This window comes from Carassius gibelio, chromosome B4, assembly GCF_023724105.1.
Source record: "Carassius gibelio isolate Cgi1373 ecotype wild population from Czech Republic chromosome B4, carGib1.2-hapl.c, whole genome shotgun sequence".
Lineage (NCBI taxonomy): Eukaryota > Metazoa > Chordata > Actinopteri > Cypriniformes > Cyprinidae > Carassius > Carassius gibelio.
Window position 1 is genome coordinate 10,421,720 of NC_068399.1, and position 21,740 is coordinate 10,443,459.

The 21,740-nt window shown below is 37.1% G+C and overlaps 1 protein-coding gene across 3 annotated transcripts in view; it reads left to right on the plus strand.

Annotated features, from left to right (window-relative positions):
* The window catches only part of tbc1d22a (TBC1 domain family, member 22a), a 133,495-nt gene extending 112,641 nt beyond the window's left edge, over positions 1-20,854 (plus strand). For all 3 annotated transcript variants that reach the window (XM_052555271.1, XM_052555272.1, XM_052555273.1), the window contains 2 exons: positions 1,765-1,860; positions 19,308-20,854. In XM_052555271.1, coding sequence (XP_052411231.1) covers positions 1,765-1,860; positions 19,308-19,436 — 225 coding nt within the window. In that variant the 3' untranslated portion in view covers positions 19,437-20,854. The remainder of the gene's footprint in view (positions 1-1,764; positions 1,861-19,307) is intronic.
* Positions 20,855-21,740: the final 886 nt, after the last annotated feature.

The following is a 21,740-nucleotide window of genomic DNA, read 5'->3' on the forward strand; positions in this document are numbered from 1 at the left end:
TCACGAAACCACTTCCTGCCACCTTTGCCGTATACCGTGCTGTTTGTGTGTGAGCGCTCTAACACGCTGTACAGTTGGGAAGATTTCCATTGCCCGCATTTACCCTTGAAGAGGAGACCTGTCCTTCCTGTTTATTGCTGGAAGAAACACGTTCATTGATTTTCATTAGGACCCTCCTGTCCGTGTCTGGCATTGCAGATAATCTTCCCCCCTCTGCGCGTGGAGCTCATTGCACCTCCAGCTGAAGTGGTTACGCCACGTGGGCTCCTCAGGTGGCATCTCACGTAGCCAGACTTTTCGGAATGAACCTCCTAGAGCTGCACGATTAATCGTTAAAAAAGATCGCGATCTCGATTCAGACAACCTCGCGATCTCATTTCTATTAAACCTATGTCTTACTGGATCATTCAAATCTGTGTTCGCACTGCCGCTGACGCACAGAGAGCTTCACAAACAGTCTTTTCATCTACCGAGTATCATTTCTGTCCGGACAGGCATTCATAGTATCATAGAAATACTGGGATGGAAGTTTATAACTCAAATATAAACACTGATGTCTATGGTAGCGCGACCAAAATGGAGCAAATCCTCATTTGAAAGTAGCTGCCACATAACATTTTTGTCGACTGCATTGTTTCGGTGACTTAAAAATATATAATAATTTATTCAAAAGCAATATGAGCATGCATATGTTCAAATTGGCTGTGATTGTGTTGCATCCCTTTTGGCGACTTAATGCTCCTGCTTTGACCGTAGCTCTTTTCTGACAATATGTTCTTATTCAGATGAAGAATGGATTGGTTCAAGAGGGTTATCACATTACAAGGTGTTTGAGAAGGATTACATACTCCACTTTGTGTCCCATTCCGCGGACACAAGGCCTTGTTAAATAGTTACTATTATTATACCCGCTAGGCTTCACGTAAAGGCTCATCTTGTTTCAGCCTGCCCTTTAATTTCATTGTTTTGTTTCGACACCATCAGAAAATGTGCCAAGAAGTCTAAATGAGGAGATGGGATAAGTGGTGAGAGAAATTTAAATGAGAAACGTGAAAGGTCAAACTAAATAGAGGAATTTTTCTCGATCTCTTAATAATAAAAATTCTCATTTAAACGCTGATACACTGTTTTCCTAAAGAGATCTTATTGGACAGTTATGTAGCACTTGATCTGTTTCATCTGACGTCTGCTTTTAATATTAGTCAAGGTTTCTTGCATCAATTTTTTTTTTAGCATTTTCTGTTTTTGCTACTGTGGCTCTAAGACTTATATTTGTAAATGGCCTCTGTCCTACAAAAGCTAACACAGTTAATCAAACGCTAAAATATAACAAATGTTAGATTTGCAAGATAATGCTAGTAATATGCATGCTAATAAGCAACTGGTTAATAGTGTGAGATTTCCCCTATAAATGTCCCTATAATATAAGTGTTACATATTTATGTAAATATATACATTTTATATGTTTAATAAATTGTGAATTGGCCTTTTTTTTTTCAATCGCTGCACAGTTCAACAAAAAACAAAAAGACACTGTAAAAGCATGTAACAATTAATTAAACGGCAAGTATATTAGAAATACAAGATAAAACGTGTGTTATTGATTTATTTCAATTTTGAAATTATTTATTTATATTGAACCATGCTGCTAGGCAAATTAGGGTGGTCATATGTTAATGAGTTCATAATTGGGAGGTCATAATGCAAATCGATATGACTCTTTTAATCGTGACTTCAGTGTTACTCTCATCTTTATGTTCACAGGCAGAGCCTGAAGGATTCTCTCATTTCCATTTGTACGTGTGCGCTGCCTTCCTGGTGCGATGGAGGAAAGAGATACTAGAGGAAAAGGATTTCCAGGTAAGTTTTTTGTTTGTTTTTTTGTATCCTGTTGTGCGGTCCCTGAGCCGCAGTGTGTGTCGTCCTTGCATGAGACCCCTCCTCCCTCATTAACTTGCAGGGTTGAGGGGTCAGCGCGCCTGCATTAGTGTGATGACAACAGCAGCTGCTGTAAGGTGACATTGCACCGTCCCTTTGAGACTCTTCTATTTCCTGTCCCCTCTCACTCTCACTTGTTCCATGCCATTGAGAGGTAAAGGGTTTAGGCATGGAGGCTTGGAGAGGGTGGATGTGTCACCATAAGTACAATATGAGTTTGCTTGTATAACCAAAAGTCCCATATCTGTAACTGGATTCTTGTCTTACTTTTCCTCATCCTGTCAATCACTCAAACATCCCAGCTCAATGCCTGCATTTTTGCAGTGATACAAGCAATCAAGTAGTTGAGATTTGCTATGTAGTGTCTATATCGCCCTACATAAGTATACTGTATGTATGATGATCAAGTTAGATATAATATATATTCAACTTTATATAGAGAGCTGTACGATAATATAGTTTACATTTTTGGCAGCAATATACTGTAAACAATTATGCAGCCGAGATTTGCTTTTTTTTTTTTAACCAATAAAATAGTTGACACTTTCCGATTATGTAACAATTAAGAAGTTGAGTTTTGCTATATAGTATTTACTACTATTGATCAAATGCGTTAAAGGGATAGTTCAATGAAAATTCTGTCATTAATTACTAATTACCATCGCGTTGTTCCAAACCTGTAAGAACTTTGTTCATCTTCGGAACACAAATTATGTGTTTGATGTTCAACCATAATTTTACAAAGCTTAAAGAATACTTTTTTATACACAAAGAAAACAAAAATAATGACTCTATTCAACAATTCGTTTCCTACTATAGCGCCATTTTGGGAGAATATCAGATACGTAAACAACGTACACTGTTCTGTGTCATCAGCACCGTATGTGGATACGCTGTTTACGTTGCTTATGCTTTGATGTGAATGTAAACAACATATTCCCATGCATCCAAAATGGCGCTATATGGTGACGCAGAGGAGAAGAATTTTGAAGTCATTATTTTTGTTTTCTTTGCACACAATAAGTATTCTCGTTGCTTTGTAAAATTACAGTTGAACCATCTCCTTGTTATGATTCCCGAGCATCAGTCATGTAAGGATCCTTGCTGTCTTTGGGAGGGTCAGAGAGCTTTTACGTGAGGGTGAGCAATTAATGACAGAATTATGATTTTTGGGTGAACTATACCTTAAATGTATTTGTTTTATTTTAGAGTTTAACCAGGAATATCATAAAAAGTTGTCTTTGTAGGAAACGTAATAACTGCCTCTGAAAGTCTCTTTCAGGTTAGCGTTACTCATCCAGAAATTTCAGTTCAGTCCAGTCATTGTTTACTCATACTTATGTCATTATAAATGCATAAAGATTTCTTTTTTTTCTTTTTCTTCTTCTGTGGGACACAAATGGGGCATTTTTGAAGAATTAAAAACACTCTGATTGAATCATCGGGTCACTGACCACTCACGGATCAGTGAATTAATCATTCTTTTGAGCCATTTCTTTTAAATGAACTGGTTGATTTAAATATGCAAACTTTCATTCAGGAATGGAACTCCCACTTCCCTTTCTTATCACTTCCTTAATTAATCAAGTCGCGTCCTGCTTTTGACCTGTCCTGTCAAATATTCAGTTTGAGTCATAATTACGTAATTTTACAGGTTTAAAAAGCATTCAAAGTGCAGAAATCTGTGTGAATCTTTTTTTCTTTCTAAATCTTTGCCTTCTCTTTAAACTTGCATCTCTGTGGAGTGAATAGACTGCTCAGTGTGTGTGTGTTGTTGAATATGCAGCGAGTCAGTGGTGTGTATCAGCAGTGTGTTGTTGTGGGGCGGTTGATTTATTGTGTTTACAGTGCCCAGTGATTCAGAATTATCCCCTGCACCAGCTCTGCAGCACACGGCTGCTGTTTGGCATTCAGACAACAGCCCCGGGCCTCCGACTTTACCCGCCTGTGCCATGTGTCAGCAGAGAGATTATTTCTCCTATTCGGTCTCCTTATCCTTTTGTTTCACTGTATATTCCTTCCCTTTTTTGTTGGTTTGTTTTCACACACGATGGTAGATAAGCGATACCCTATTGTGCCCTCCAAGACTGTCCTGACATAGACTAGTAAGAGGTATAGTGGTGTTATGGTAGATCTGTTGAATCTGCTGCACCCAACCTATGATTTCACCTCCTCCAGTGCAATCTGTTCAGGTCAAGCCGTCCCTAGACAAACAGTTCCCATACAATTCCTTTCTGCTTCTTGCCTTTTTTGAAGGGAAGAAGCAGGGAAGTCCACTCATAAAATAATTGACTAGCTGTTTTCTGGAACATAGTGAGTTGCCTTTCTGTCTACATAGGCAGATGCCTTCTAAGGAAATGAAGAATCTGATTTGGAAGATAGGAAGCAACTCCCAATGTGCTCTCTTCATGATTGGCATACAAATGATTCACCTCATTTGTTTTCATGATGTTAGCATGTTGCTAAGCTATTGACACTACAGAATACACAAATAATTTTGTGAAAAATGGCCATCTTGGGGAATATCCTACCTAAAACAGTTTACTCTGGTTATAGCTTATGCGAACAAGAACTTTTGGGAGAAAATCAGATGTTTGTTAGGATCCACGTATAATATGCCTGCCGTTGTTGTGAAGGTTTATAAAATGACAAAAGAAAAAGGGTAGATTAATCAGAGAAAATTGGAATCAGTGACAATTTTGGCAGGGCATGTAAGAAATCTCAACCACTGGCAGAGTAAAAAAAAACAATTAATAGAGTTAAGCCTTGTTGTTGCTGTGCATTCTGGGATTGATATTGCAACGCAGTGCTGTTTAGGGAGACAACTCTATAAGTTAATGATAGTCATGCAATACACAGTTTTGGAGTTCACATAGTATAATGGACATTGTGCAAAGTGAAGGATTTTGTTTTAAAAGTGACGATAAAATGGCACATCACTATATTTAAAGTTATTTTACAATAGTCTCACCAAACAGTATAAGACAAATAATAAGGGTTTACTGAACACTCTCCCTGTCTTCCATTAGTTTTTATTAAGTATAATAAGTATAATATAATTTATTAAGCCAGTGTTTCAGTTAGGCTTGTGTGGATGTTAAAATAAACACTATTTGAATAGTACTATTTGAATGGTACTAGTTAATCTAGTCTAATCTAATTAACTTTAGTTAATCTTAAATATCTTTAACGCACCTTAAATAAGTGTTCACGTACATTTCATTATTGAACCAAGACCATGGAAAACTCTATAAAAGCAAAGTGCACTTCCATATAGGATAAGTTTGAAAATGCCTAAAAATTTGATTGTTCTTATGAAGATCATTTTGATTCAGTGGGAGAGACTGAGGGGAAGACCTGATGTGAAGTATTAAATAAGTCTCCATTATGGTTCTAGCCCAGCATATCAAACTGTGAAAATTAGTCTTTTCTTCTGGGACACTGGTTTTTCATAGCAGTTGGATTTCAGGAGTTCGCAGTATGTGTCTTAAAGATGGCCTCTGGCTTTTCCTCTGTCTTTCTCTCAATCCATTTAGCCCTTCATATGTCTTTCTAAATATAAAAAAAAGGCATTTCTATTCTGGAATTCGTTCTCATTAGGGCAGGTTTCCAAGAAATACTTAAAGTCCAATATTTTCTCAGAAGCAGTACACATGCAGTTTTTCAATGGAATACAGACTGAAGAGAGATGGATTGATGGGCGGATTTCTTTTTGTGATTTTTCAAGTATATCTTGCACACAGCAAGACTGTATGAAATGGACTTCAAGAGATTGAGTGTTGGTTGCTAACAAAGGCTTTCTTAATGAGCATAGCAGTTAATGGCTCTTGAAAATTAAATCAGAAATTGTATAAATCCTTAATTAAACACAATACATAATAAATTGTTTATTTAAAATTATTGTTCACCCGTAAATGGAAATTCAGTCACAAGAGGAGATGCTTACTGTGACTTATAATCATGCCAACGATGTCCGAGCTTCAAAACCCAATAAACGCTAGTCCCATATAAATATTCAATGTCTCCTGAAGTCATACGAATGATTAGCATTATTTGCCTCTTCAGTTTAGCGAAATGTTATTTGCAATCTCATGCAGTCAAAGATCTACACTTTGCATCAGGTTAAACGTCAATAAAATCAAACTTCACTGATTCTGTCTCAAGACCAACTGTTATTGACTTCAGACCTGGTGAGGCGCATATTGATGGGCCACTGTACTCAAATGCAAGTACGATCAGATCTTTTTAGGAGCTCACTTTCACTGTATGAAGAGGAATGGCCTGGATATTCTTCTTCTGTATTCCAGAGAAGTTAGGCAGTTAGTCTTACAAATTAGAAATTGGATGAGAGTGAGAAAATAATGACCAGCATTTGACATTTTTGCATGAACAGTCCCTTTTAAACATAACAATCTAAATGATGTAGATATCCATGCGGGTTTATTAACGTGTCAGAGGAGTAGGTGTGTCTTGTGTTTCACTGTGACTTTTGTCTGACCCCCTGGTATTTCAGGGCATTCGTAATGGCTTCTATTCTTGGTAGGAGGGCAATTAATGAGTATTGAAGCAGGGGGAAATCTTTACTGGGACAGAATAAAGGTTAAAAGGACTATACCACAGCGCCCACATGGAAACCTGCTGTATGAACCAGTCTGACCCGCTTTTACCCTTCCTGCACTCTTCATAATGTGCATAATGATATATTGTCATCTTACCTGTAGCTAGGGTTGGGGAATGGAAACTGTTCTTAATGAGAAATGCTACCGTTTTTGAAAAGATATTGGAGCTGAATGATTTTTGTGGTATTTGGTTCACGCAACATCAATTTTTGGGGGGCATTAACAAAAATCTGAGCTATTGTCAGGTTGTCATTTTAATTTCTCTGGGCTGTATGCATGTTCAACTTTCTTGCAGTTAAAAAAAAAAAAAATAAATGGTGCAAATGGCTTATTTCGTGGAATCGAATCTCCACTTGACAGAAATTCCACACAGGAAAAGCCTTACAGAAATGAATAAAAAAAATAGCTTTATAAGCTGACTAAAAACTGAGAATGATGTCCTGACAATCAAATGTAATGCAGTGATGCATTTTAATTTGGTGCTTACCAAAATGCAATTAATCAAAATACACAATACACACAATGGAGAAAGCCCATTTTTACCCCATGATGGTGTTCTTACAGCAATTGCCAACATTCTCTAAACCAGATGTATTCAATTGAAGTTCCACAAGGCTAGTTGCTTCTGAGAATCCTTCTAAAAATATATAAAAAAAAAATAAATAAATAAATAAATCGGAAGTGTCAGAAAGGATACTGTATGGGGGTTCATAGTTTTCTTCTTGCTGTCTGGAGCACTTTTTAATCAAAATGCTGTCATCATGAGCAGAAAACAAAGTTAACTACCTACCTCACCCGGACCACAGTCTGCCATTTGGATATGCCTGCTCTAAACGTCTTGGTTTATGTACAGTAGTCTGTGTACTTCAACAGTATCAGTGTCTAATGCAGAAGTTCTACACTTGAGAATTATATGCTGCAGTTATAAAACTGCGAGGTGTTTAAAAAAAATAAAAATGAAAAAACAATGAAAGGAAATAAATCGGACACTGGTGTGTTTTGATGAGAAGCTCTAATGCTTGGGTAAGTGAGCGTGGAGGCATAATAGCTGGCGCTATCTGTGCTCTAAGCTCTAAGATTTTTTCAGACTTAAAATGACATTGAGGCAGGTAAAGATCTGAATGAAAGAGGCACAAGGCCATGTGCAGTTGAACATTGGCTATGAGCTGACCGCGTCTTCCCTGCGGAGTAGCGCGGCAGGTTACAGACAGCCAAATGTCAACCCCTGATGCCATTTAGTGAGGGCAATATGCAGCAAATGAGCTCTCATTAGGGGTTTGTTTATCACGTAATGAGAAAGCCTTTGGTGCAGCTAACGGCCCGAGAACCTCTTCCCTCTTTTGTCTGTGATTACCAATTTACTCTCTTTATCGATGGGATTTGGTTTCGCCCCGTTGTCGCAAATGCTTGGTAGAATACGAAAATATATACTTTTTTTTATTCATAAATAACCTAAGTAACTATTTCAGCAGGCCCTTGTTAAAGGGCAATGACTGTATCACACAGGCATCTTTGTTTTTCTCCTAACCCGATGTTCCAAAATAATTATACTGCCCCCTAAAATCCAGATATGTGTGTATGTGTATATCTCAATACAACTTTTCCAAACCCTAGTGACATTCATTTTCTCAGCTTGGTTACAGGATGCTTTCTTGGACTGTCGCTGCCTTCAGCAATATGTTTAGTCAAACCTTAACTTTTTTAGCCGAAGATATCTTAGTAATGTTGCTGTCTGACATTTTGAACAGACTTTGTATTGAGGACGGTGCCTTAAAATGCTGTTTACAATGTTCCAAGCTCCCACAATGTATCAAAACATAGCTCGACTCTTCTTCCGGTGGGAGCATCACTTTGTTTGTCGACTTTAGTTAGCTTATCCTATTCTCCCATGCTACCTGATTCAGGACATAGACAGTCATAACCTTCATTGCCGTCATCTCTAAATAAACACAGACATCTTGAACTCCCTCTGTCATTAAGTTTCGCAGTCTCACTTGTGTCTCAAAGCTTTAACATGGCAGTTCATAGTCCTCTCTAACCGCTGAGATGCAGTCGGGTGTGAGCTCTGATAACGCGTTTATGCCTGGATGGAAGGAGGAATCGGAGAAATCAATCTTCCACTTTGGAGTTTTAATGGGTTGATTTAAATGGAGTTTACTGCAGAACGGGAGCTAGTTGAATCACAAAGCAGCGCTTTAATATGTGTGTGCGCACGCCAGCTAGCTATCTTTGGAAGAGCGTTGACTGCACAAGTACCCGCTGAAGCCTTAGTGCTAGACCCCAGGGCAGGCCGCTGCTGTCTCTACAACACATGAAGCGGAAAACATGGAGTTATGTGCAATTATTATGTCCACCATATGCAAATGCGAGGCTTCATTAAAAGGGGGCTATATATTACGCTGTCCATGAAATAAGCTTGTACCTTCTATATGATGAACACTTTCATACTGGCTTCATTAGTAGTGCATATTAATAGGCTGGGATGCGCGCTAGCTGGACATGAACACAGACAATATTTATATGATCCTTTGGTTATTTCTGGGCTTTATTCACGCTTAATTTAAAATTGCAACAAGCTCTTTGGTCAGTCTGTTCTATGTACTTGCCACCCTGTAGTTTTTACTTGTCTGTCCCCCTTCCACCCCAACTTGTATCTCCACAGAATATAATGCTTTTAAACCAAATGTATAATTTTTCCTGTGGTGGCAAAGACAATTTTTTAGCAGTCATTGCTAGTCATATAATCCTTCAGAAATCATTCTAATATGATTTATGAGCAATGCTGGAAACAGTTGTGCTGCGTAATATTGTTGGGAACCTGTGATACTTTTTTTTTTTTTTTTAGGATTTTTTGATGAATACGTTTCAAATTGCTCGCCTTCAAGTGGTGCAAAATGCTGCTGGCATATTAGAGAATAGCTGTTAAAAAAAAAAAAAAAACAACCTTGCATTATTATTCCAATTCTGGGGACCCTTCATTGTCTGCCTATTAAATTCAGAATTGTATATAAATCTTTATGTGATCAAGCCCCCATTCATTTATCGGAATTGCTCCACTCATATACTCTTTCCAGAAGCTTAAAGAGACTAGAATCTTCTTTTAGTCCAAGAATCAATCACAGAGGAGATTGAGGTTTTTCAGTGGTTGGGCCATGGTTGTGGAATAACCTTGCTTTAGAGATTAGAATAGCCTGTTCTCTGACCACTTTTAAGATTCTCCTAAAAAACGTATGTTTTGGCTGGGTTATAAATAATCTTCTATTATGGTCCTTGCCTAGTATTCTGTGTTCCAAGTGTCTATACTTTTGCTCCCCTTTTTTTTTTTTTTTTATTATTAAACAATGATGTAAATACCTAAATAAATATTCTAAAGGAACACACCACTATTTTTGAAAATAGCCTCATTGTCCAACTGCCCTAGGGTTAAACAGTAGAGTTTTACCGTTTTCGAATCCATTCAGCCAATCTCTGGGTCTGGCTGTAGCACTTTTAGATACAAGTTAGCATAGATCATCAGCATCTCGCTCAAAAATGACCAAAGATTTTATTTAAAACTTGACACTTTTGTAGATATGTGGTGTACGAAGACCGACGGAAAAAAGCGATATTCAAGACCAATAATGTTAGTGACTATACTGTCATTCCGGCATAATAATTAAGGAACTTTGCTGCCGTACCTTGGTGATCATTGTGCCTGCTGCACTCATGGTACGGCAGCAAAGTTCCTTTATTATTATGCCAGAATGAGAGTTCCCAGCCATATCGGCCTAGAAAATTGCAACTTTTAATTTTCCATCGGACTTAGTACATGATGTAACTACAGAAGTGTCAAGTTTTAAATACAAAAAATATAAAAACTCTTCTGTCATTTGAGCGTGATGCTAATGGTCTAATCCGTTTCAATTATCTTGTAATTTTCAATTGTTTTATAACTGTAAGAGTCTTTACTATCACTTTTTATCAGTGTATCCCATCCTTCCTGAATGTAAAAGTATTATTTTCTTTCAAAAAAATAATGTGAACAGACCCCAAACTTTTGAAAGATAATGTGTATATTGCTACAAAAGATTTATGTTTATGAATAAATTCGGTTCCTCAACTACCACAACACCCTGGCGACTATTTCTAATATGGAAAAACTGCTTAATATGTTGTGGCAAGTATGGCTTGGACAAGCATCCGTTCCTCAGAAAATGAAAAAATCTAATTCTGTATGCAACACATCTTAAATTTTCATTTGCCCTGGATATGTTCACTAATTCTAACACTACGAATAGAACAAATGCTAAGAATATTTCATCCCCGCTTTCGTCTTGTCTTTCGAAAATGACTGAATAAATAAAAGTAAAAGAAATGGCAAAGAACTCAGAGGGGAAGCTGGGTGGTTCATGCTTGTTACGTTCATTATGCTGCTAAATTAAAAAGCAGCAACTATCAGCTCCTAATGTTTTGTCTCGTTCCACCTCAGGTGGTTCAAACAGCCGAAACTAAATGGATTCTCTGTCTGTGTGAATAACTGCGAGCAGACAAACTCTTAATTTGTTGTGCGGGCTCTTAGGGGCATGTGGCTGATTGGCTTACCACTCAAACTTCTAAGCTAATACAGCTTTTAGACTCGTGTTCTTGAGTGTGTATATCAGTGTGATTCTCCTTTTCTGAGATTCTTCAGTGCTAGAGTGACAGGAAAATGACTTATCTGTCAACAGTATGGGATAGAAATAAATATTGTTTACACCTGAAAGAGTTCTGTGTATAAATAACATCTTACGATTGGGTTACCTCTCAAAATCTATTTTGTGCTTGTGTTTATTAAAGCATTATATTATTAGCAGGATGAATACTGAATACTAAATATGTGCTTGTATGTAAATTTGGGCAGTCACATGTAGTGCTGCCAAACGAATAATCGTGATTAATCGCATCCAAAATCAACGTTTTTGTTTACATAATATATGTGTGTGTACTGTATAAATGTATGTCCATATATACATGTATTTATATTTTTTTAAATAGTTACAATTATATTATATATAAATATTTTCTATAATTATTAAAAATATATATATATATTACATGCATGTGTATGTATTTATATATACATAAAAAATAACAGAGTTCAGACACTATGTAAAGAAAAACTTTTATTTTGACATTCATTTAAAGATAAATATGTTAGACAAATATGTTTTACTTTTAGAAAAGACATTTGAAAAACTGTTTGTACAGTATGAAAAATAAAGTCATTGGAAAAGTAATTAAATTAAGTGCTTTCCATACAGACCATTCAACATGTTGTCATTTCTCCATTAGCAAACGAACACCTGATGTTGTGATCAATTATCAGAATTATATTATTTAATCGCAATTAATCATTTGACAGCACCAGTCACATGCTAATGAGCAATTGGTTGTGATATCAGTCTTAAACAGTTCTGTTTTTTTCTGCAGCTTAGTTTCAAGAGCAAGAAAAAAAAATCTGCTTGCCTTGTTTTCTGGCTGCTTCTACTCCTCGGCAGTGCAAATGTCAAGCACTTTTTCAATTAACTTCCTATTTTACATGCATATTGGATTTAAACAGTTCACTGCGAGCTGTAATTAAGTGCGATTCACTATATAATTGTTTGTGGATCGAAAGTTTCATTTTGTTAAGGGCCTGCTTTGACTTAAAATGAATTCAAAGTGACAGTGTCATATCTTGATCCCTCTTGGGGGCCTCAGCAAGTTCATTATTAGTTGTTTTTGTGTTTTGTAGAGTGTAAGATTACAGCCAGTCACTGGAGAATCTGCATGCAATTTTAAGAAACCCATCTCTCGAGATTTATAGTAGTGCAGATATTTTCCTTGCCATCTAGTTACTGAGTTATAGTGTTGACTCTATTAGGACGGTTGCATTGAAGGATTAGGTGAAATGAACTCCTCCTGATTAATCGAAAACCTAGCACATTCATCAGAGAACTTGTAATTTTGTCCACACTAGAGCTTCTGGAAGGAGACCCACCAGTAATGATTAATCGTCATACGCGCAGGTCCCGAATGAAGAGCATCCCTCCCGCCTGTAAATGTGCTTTAATACAGTTTAATGATAGAGTGTCACCGTTGTTGCAGGAAGCTCGCTCAACGAGAGGCAGGGACAATCTATCCGAAAAGAGACAAGGAAAAGCATGGAGGACTTAATATCCTGGAAGTAATTACAGCTCTGCTCCTTCCCCGTGCACTCGAATGCCGAGACTCAAGCTATCGCTTCTCCGTCTTGCAGAAGCCTTGATAAACAAAGCTGTTTATAAAGTTCCTCGCAATCAATCACCACCTCTCTACCGGTTAGTCTCATGAGTGTTTAAAACACGGGGATCAAACGCTCAGAATCTGCAGAGCTGCGACTCTGCCGTTTGATGGAGAGACTGCGTTGCTGTTCTTGAGCCCCTGATCGATTCTTACAAATTCAGGAGGGCTCAGCGAGAAGATGAGGGGCTAAAAGTCTTCGTTCGGGATAATCCTTGGTGGCAAACATTCCTTCGCCAGTGTTGTGTATGTAGTAATCGGTCTCCGCTATGCCAAAGTTGTTTGCCAACAGCAGGCAGTGTGAGGTCTCATTATGGTGCCAGTCCAGAATGTCTGCATCAAATGCACACTGTTGCAACTCTTTGTCTCTGATTATCTGTTTGACGTGAGTGCTGTTGGGTTAGCGAACCAGTCATGTGGGATCCTTAGCAAACACAATTCAGTCATCACCGGAGATAAGACGAAACAGAAGAGAACAATCAAAATGCCTCGGGGAGCGTCCAGATAAATGGTGCCTCTGAAGAAAATCCTCCTTAAGTCAAAGTCATTATCTTTTCGGCATTTTATTCACCTTGCCGATTTAACTAGGCTTTTAGACATGTTTTTGGTTCGTAATGAGGCCAACCTTTTAAACTAGCTTTACTCTACACCCTACGTTCCTCGCTTTTGGTGCTGTACGGTATTTATTATTGATGTCCAGTTGCACAGTGTGTCTTGATTAAAGTCTGTCCCAGTTTATTGCTGTCAAACTGCAATGTTATATATGCATATGAGACGACATGGGAATGGTGTCATAGGCGATGTTGACATTGGCTTTGCAATGGAAGATCTGGGCTAGTAATGGAAAGGGACTATTCGTGAACCTGGAGAATTGCTAGGATATTCACCATTATTGCTGAGCCCTGGAGCAAGGCACTTAACCCCGGGGTACTCCAGAGGGACTGTTCCTATTGGAAATGCAATATAAGTCACTTTAGATGAGACTGAATCCACTGCATGTCTAACTAAGTAACCGTCAGTTTATTGCAACACAAATATTCTGTTCCATTTTGAAAGCAGAACCATGCCCAATTCTCAAAATGCTATCAAAATTCTGCTTTGCAATGTAACAGCACCAAGGCAGATTCGTGATGCATCTGGCAACCATTTTGACAGTTTAGATTTTATAAAAAGTATACATAAATGGATAAAACAATGGATATATTGACTAATATTATGTTACCAATTGACTGAACAACTCACCTTAAAAGTCCACATCTCTGTTTGTTTCAAAGACATAAAAAAATCATTTAAATTTTAAATCAGGCTCAACTGTAGAGGATTCTTATTCCACAATAATTAACAAATGTGAACCATTGTTATAAATAATTTATACTTTTGGGTATTTATATAATAATCTACCGAACCAACACAAGACCAATTTTGTTAGTATAAGTTTAGTTTATTTCTACCATTTCTAAAGTTTAATACCATATTACATTTACAAATAAATCACATCATGGAGAAAAAAAAAATTAGAATAATTTCAAATTCATTTCATATTGACTGTAATGATGGCTATTGGCAGTGTTGTTATTGCATCTCATAGCTAACAGCGTGCCATCCGTCTTCGTGCTCCAGAGAAAAAGTCTCTAAACGCAACAAAAATTAACAGTCCTACATCAATTATGTTAGTTGGCTGTGTAGATCATTAGATACTTCATTTATATCCAATTATTCGGCTTGGCTCATTACAAGTAATTAGTGTCCTAATCTAGTTATTTGTCGAAATATGGGCTGTGATGACCGTGTTGATTAGGAGATTTGGCTATTACATGGATGGATTTGTTTTAAGTATAGCTGACAAATGTTCTGCATACACATCAGTGATGTTGTAAGGTTTGCACTATATACTTCAAATCTTCTTAAAAAACACATTTGTTTGAGTGGTCAGACTCATTTGCTGGGAAAAGGGTAGATTACTCTTCAAAGAACAAAGCTCTTGGACTAACACCTACACAATCTTATAATGATCTTCAGCGATATTATTCACCGTCAAAATTGTACACGTTTTCATTTTTGTTCATCAAACACTCATGGGTACTTGAGAACATGGGTACTTCACAAAAATTAGTGGACACAAATCCAAGCTCATGAAGAGTCTGTTATCTTGACATTTAACTAAAGATTTCATCAGCCGTTACCTGTTGGAGTGCAACATACTTTTCTGGGGGTTGTGTAAGGAAATGTTCAGACTGTGACGACAACTCCAAAAACTCTTCAGCTGATTTAAATATATTCTTGAGTGTGGTTGTATAACATTAAGCACTTTACTTGGCTATCAAAGTCATTCCCTGTAGCATTGCTTCTGGAATCCCATTTTTGGCACATCATCTTCATGACTTCTTACTCTGAGATAGCAGAATCCTCAGGCTAGGCCATGTGTGCGTTATAAAACGTAGTGTGATAAAAATCTGAGCTGTCCATTTAACATGTTAATGTATAATTTATTACGGAAAAAAATATGTAAATCAAAATTCATAAGATATTTCTCTATGATTAAAACGGTAGCACTTTATTTTACAGTCCAGTTCCTCATGTACATACTATGTACTTATTATAGTAATTACAATAACTATGTAATAACTAGGTACTAAACCTGAACCTACCCCTAAACCTAACCCTACCCCATGTAGTTACCTTGCGTTACCAGAACTTTCTTAGATAAATACACTGTAAGTAGACTATAAGTACATGTTAGTACACGTACTGTAAAATAAAGTGCAACCATTAAAACAGTTTCCTGCCTTTGGAGCAATTCGTGGTTAATGGATTAGAAATATACTTACACTATCCTGTACTTCTAACATTGATGTTTGTTTACATACTCTAGAGACAAAGTCCCTAAATGCTACGAAAATGAACAGTCCCCAATCAATCACATTGGTTGGCTGTGTATCCTTTATATCACTCATTTATTTCCAATTATGTGGCTAGGCTCATTACTAAGTAATTACCTCTGATATAGTTATTTGTCGAGAAAAAATTTGACCGAGATGACGGTGTTGATTAGGATTTGATTTGACTATTACATGGATGGATTCATTTTAAATATAGTTGACGCATATAGTTACTGATAGCGGTATCCATATAGAATATTATACTCTGCTCAAGTACTTAAAATAATCAGATACCCTAAAACAATCACGCAAGTACATAATTAATTACATAAATGTTACCATAAAAATATGTACAGTATGCAGGAAATCTCAGGATACAGCTTACTAAACCTTGCCTGTGTGGAACTGCTATTGTGAAAGCAGAAAAGCATTCTGAATGCTTTGGTAATTATACTCAAAGCTTTCTACATTAAATACTCAAGATTCTGAGCTGTTTTTTAGAGATCATAATGATGTATTTTGGTGTTGTCCCTCGCCTCGTAGCATTTAATAAAACTCCTCAGTCACGTGCCTATGGAATTGCGCAGGGAATTATGTACTCATTTTATTTACAGTCTTTGAATCATACATACGACGGGTAAAAGAAAGTCTAATCAACACGTTTGTTATATAAACAATATAGTTATTACTCTGCTTTTTAATCTTAGTCTAATTGTCTGTGCTCAAGACAGAACCAAAGAAGACCGTTTAGTTTAATTTCTCCCCTAGTGCCCCATGCGACAACACTGAGAATGCAGCACTCATTTGCATTGGCTTACAAATTATGTTCCATCGTGTTCCAGTATGCAGTGATGTGGGAAATCAAGCCTGTCTAGCTAGAAGCAATCTTCTTCACACACTTAGCTTTTTCAGAGATGTATTTGGGCCTTAATGTGTTACGGCTTGAATTTCTGGAACCGTTGTGCCTGAACAAGACTCTGCAGTTTTTTTTTTTGTTTTTTTTTGTGCATCATACACTCCGTATCAGACATGTCAGCTTTTATCCATGCTTGTTTTCATTACACTCATCTCAAATTGCGAAGAGAATGGCGGTTTTAGATGCATTCAGTTGAAATGCTAAATCGTCAAATGAGGATTTGGCTTATTAATTAACTGTCAAATATTTGGAAAACTTTGATGCCCTCTTTATTATAAGATATATTATTGCTTTTTTCCTGTACCCTTCCTTTCTACCTCTCTCAGCTCCATCCATCCCCCTTGTACCCCGCTGTGATGGAGTATTAAGCGTTCTCATTCTCCTTCATCAGGGCCAGCAGGATAGGTGAATTAGGCTGGGAGATTGAGGCTCTAAGGCGCTCTAATGCAGTCATTGACTCTGAGGCCTGCTGGAGCCGCCTGACGCCACCTTGAGTGAATTAGACTCGGCCTTCTATACCTAAGAGAGATGGGCTTCCACCGCCGAGGTCCTGACCGCACCGAGCGAGAAGAGAAACACAGCTTGACAGGCAGTTCGCTCTCTTCACCCTACACTTAAGATTGAGCAGTCGAAGAATCTGTGATTGAAAGTTATAATAATTTAGAGAGGTACGGTGGTGCTTTGTGATAGCCTGGCTTGACCCCGCTGAAGAGAAAAAAAATAAACAACTCGATGCCTTCTCAATGCCTTCTCTTGTCTGCTGAAAAAACAAGTAAAACTCTTTCCAGAAAAGTGAAAGCATGCGGTTTACCTAGACAGCACTTCCTCCCAGGATGTATGTGCATTAGGATGCCCAAATATCTTCCATTAGCATTTGCAAATTTACTTGCTAGACGCTGGCAAGTTGCTGCACTGAGTTGTGTTCGGCGCATCACATAGATGCTAATTTGCCTTGAATACGCAATGTAGTTGTGTCAACGAAGTTGAGAAGACATTCAAAAGCAAATCATTACGAAAAGTGTAATTCAGGGCTTCCAAAGTCAGTCCTGGAGGGCAGGTGTCCTACAAAATTAAACTCTGCAGGACCGTGGCCCTCCAGGACCGAGTTTGGAGACCCCTGGTCTAATTGGTCAACATGACCTTAAAGGGATACTCCACCCCAAAAGGAAACTTTGTCACTTGTCACTTGTTGTTCCAAACCCGTTAACACTTTGTTCGTCTTCTGGACACAATTTCAGATATTTTGGATGAAAACCAGAAGGCTTGTGAAAGTATCCTTGTAGCGCGGCTGACACAAAAGAAAGTACGCTGCTTGCGTTCAGGGGATTTTCTTCAAAATGGTGCTATGGTGATGCAGAGACACAGAGGAGATGAACTGTTGAATAAAGTGATTATTTTTGTTCGCTTCATAAAATTCAGATTGAACCACTGATGGCAGATGGACTATTCTGATGATGTCTTTCATAGTTTTCTGGACCTTGACAGTGTAATTAACTTGGCATTCAATGGGACAGTCACAAGCCTCCCGGTTTCCATCCAAAATTTATTTGGAACGACATGGGGGTATGTGGTTAATGACAAAATTTTCATTTTGGGTTGGAGTAACCCTTTAAGCTGCTCTCATATGGCTAAGAAATGCATCTGATCAAGGTTAAAAGATGATTCTGGTGTATAGAAGCTAAACTCTACAGGAGAGTGGACCTCAAGGGCCTGTTCTAAAGCAACTTTATTTCACCAAGAAAAATGTCTGATTGGTAATCAATTTTTAGTAATCTTGAAATCCTTGATTAATTTGTACCTGTTTGATTAGGTTTGAAGCTGAACTCTACAGGAAAGTTGGTTGTGAAGGCCAGAATCTGTTTGGATATGAACAAAGTCTCAGATTTCCCTTTTTTTGTCAGTCTGATAGGCAATTCAATCAATAAATTACATTTTGGCATGATTTCATGTGGCGTGACCGATTACTGTAGCCGCCTGAGTTTAATCATCTCTTCCTCTTTACTACTAGTTACTGCACAAAATAACATAAATGCACATCAAAAAATATGTTTTAAAAAGCAGTACAACTTACAGAAATGTTCATGTCTTGTGTAATAGTTCAATTAGTGTTTCAATCCCAGAAAGACATCATTATAACAGCTTGTGAACAATACATTCCAGGTCACGTAACATTAACCTCAGAAAACCCACTCAGTGACAATATCATCAATGACCTTGATAGTTAGCTGGAAACGTGTACTCTAGAAAGGATTGGTTTGCTAATTATAAGTGCACTTTATTACAAATTCTTTCTTTTTCTCAACCTGTTCTGCAGTATTTTATGTATGATTGAATACATCCTGAAACCAAGTCATGACATCCCTCATTTAAATGTTTGCCAAAAAACAAACTGGAGTAGAAAGATAACTATATAATTAATAAGTTAGAGTTTACAGCATTTGTTTAGATTTTTGGGAAGAAAAAAAAAACGTACTGTACCTGTTTGCATATATGTCTTTAAACAAATCATTAATGCATTGAATTTAATCGATTGAATTTATTCTAACTGAAACCATGCGATTTTAATTTGAATCGTTTATTTATTCAGAATGTCTCTCCACTAGTTTACACAATGTATATCACTGTCGTGTTTGTGCATACAATCCTTTTTTAACGAAATCTCTTTGTCCTCCACAGGGTCTGATGATTCTGCTCCAGAATCTACCCACAATGCACTGGGGAAATGAGGAAGTTAGCGTTCTCCTAGCTGAAGCTTACCGGCTGAAGTTTGCCTTTGCCGATGCCCCTAACCATTACAAAAGATGAGGCTTCGACCAGCACGATCAGTGAATATGACGAGCCCTACTGACCTCGGAGGCGCAACTGTCTGTGTGAAGATACTGAACTGAAACCGTCACATTTTGATAGGAATATGGTCTGCAGCTTTTCCTGGAATTTTTCCGCACTTCTACTAATATCAGCACTCCGAATGCCATGAGTCACCCAGATGTCAAAAATCATGCTCTCTTGAAACACACTAATTTAATCTTTGTTTCTTAGGCTTTTCTATTTTTAATTTAACCACAACCTTTACCAAGATTTTTTTTTTTTTTTTTTTTTTATGCGCACTGAATTTATTTAGATGGCAAGATTCTAGGAAGTAACGGCAATATCAGGACTGATGCTGGTCCAATTGATTCATGGCAATAAGAAGACGTCATTCAAAAAACATGGTTTATAAAGATTCGCAGTAAGAGCGTTTGGCTTAAACGGCGCCTATGAACACTTATTCTAACCTTGGTCTACCTCAGGAACCGGCTAGGATTCGTAGGGTGTTCATTTTGTCCCTGTATGTGAACAGTGCCCATGAGGCTTTGCAGTGGAGTCAATAAAATTTGCCTTATTTTGTCTGTTTGAGTCTTGCAAGGCACAGGTTCAGTGAATAAGGGTGGCTAGAGATGCAAGCTGAAGAACTGATTCAATTTTCACTTTCCCTGTTACTCACGGCCCTGTCATTTTGACGTCCCATTTTGATATTGATATAATAATCCGTACTGACTGTACAATGCTGTCATTAATAGATGTGTTTGGGGATATCAGCTCTTGACATTTTGTCAGTATTTGAACTGTGCGCTGCTTCAGTCATGTCATCGGGCTTTTTAATTTGTGTGCCAGTTCTCACAACTAAATATAAGTGAAACTGCACTTGATCAGTCTATTTTCCTCCTTTTTGTACAAAGATATATTCTATGAATCCGCTTTTTTTAATTCTTTATTCTTTTTTTTATATACTGTTTACATTAACCTGTTAAGTTGTGCCTAACTCTAGAGATTGATGACATCACAGATATTTATTTTGCATTCATGATCATTTAGGATGTGGCAAAGCAGAACATTTGCCTTGACAGCGTTTACTCCTACATAAGCAGTGAATCCAGCAGCTCTACTGCTCTCCCTCGGCTGTTTGATGGGCCGTAGAATTGAAGGAATTTACTGTAACTGACATTCAGTGCCTGGACAACATGAAGTTACAGTACGAGCTATGTGGGGTTTCTGGACACCGGGCTTCTTGACTTAGTTTCTTGACTTCGAACTATGGAAATGTCAGAATGGATTTTAAAAGAGGTGCGAGTGAAATGTTCTAAAATGTTCTTGAATTAAATAGCTGTGTACAGAATTATGTTTTCAAAGAGATGTAAATAGAAAAAAAAAAGTGTAAATAAATACTATATATATGGTTCTAATTTGTTGACTTGTTTAATGTGTGGTTTTGACTGGTAACACTTTAGTTTAGGGACCATTACTCACTATCAACTAGTTGCTTATTAATATATTTATTTCTAACATATCAGCTGTTAATTAGCACATATTTAGATCAGTCACACTTTAACAATGTTTGCCTCAATAAAATGCTTATTAATAATTAGTAAAGTAGTTGTTAATTTAGGTATGGGGATAGGATTGAGACATCCAAAGTTTTTTTTTCTTTTTTTGTGTTCCTGTGGCTCAATTGGTAGAGCATTGCCTTATCAAGCGCAATGTTGTGGGTTCGATTCCCCGGGAACACATGATAGGTAAAAATTGTTAGCCTGAATGCACTGTAAGTCGCTTTGGATAAAAGCGTCTGATAAATGCATACATTTTTTTTTTTTTATTTAACACTTTAGAATAGGGGGCAATTCTCACAATCATTGAGTTGCTTATTAGCATGCTTATTATTATCTAGTATTTATAAAGCACATATTCTGCTACCTGATTCTGCATCCCTAATTCTATCCAAAGCCTAACCTTAAAAAATACCTTACTATTAATAAGCAGCAAATTGGGAATTTGATGATTTGTTAATAGCTTGTTAATTGTTTGTTAATGGTCTGAACCTTAATAGTTAACCGTGATAATTGACGTCTAAAGTTTACTTTTTTTTTTTCCTCAAAAACAAAATGATGCTACAAGAACACTTTTTTTCTTTTGTTTTTTTTTCCCAAAAGCTACAAAATCATGCTGCACACACGAGAACATTTTCATGTGAAATCGATCTGTTTTTTTGCCAATTTTGTTTTTAATAATATGTATAGAGTAAAAAAAAAACTACTTGTGAATTCAAAATAAAAACAAAAACATAGAATAATA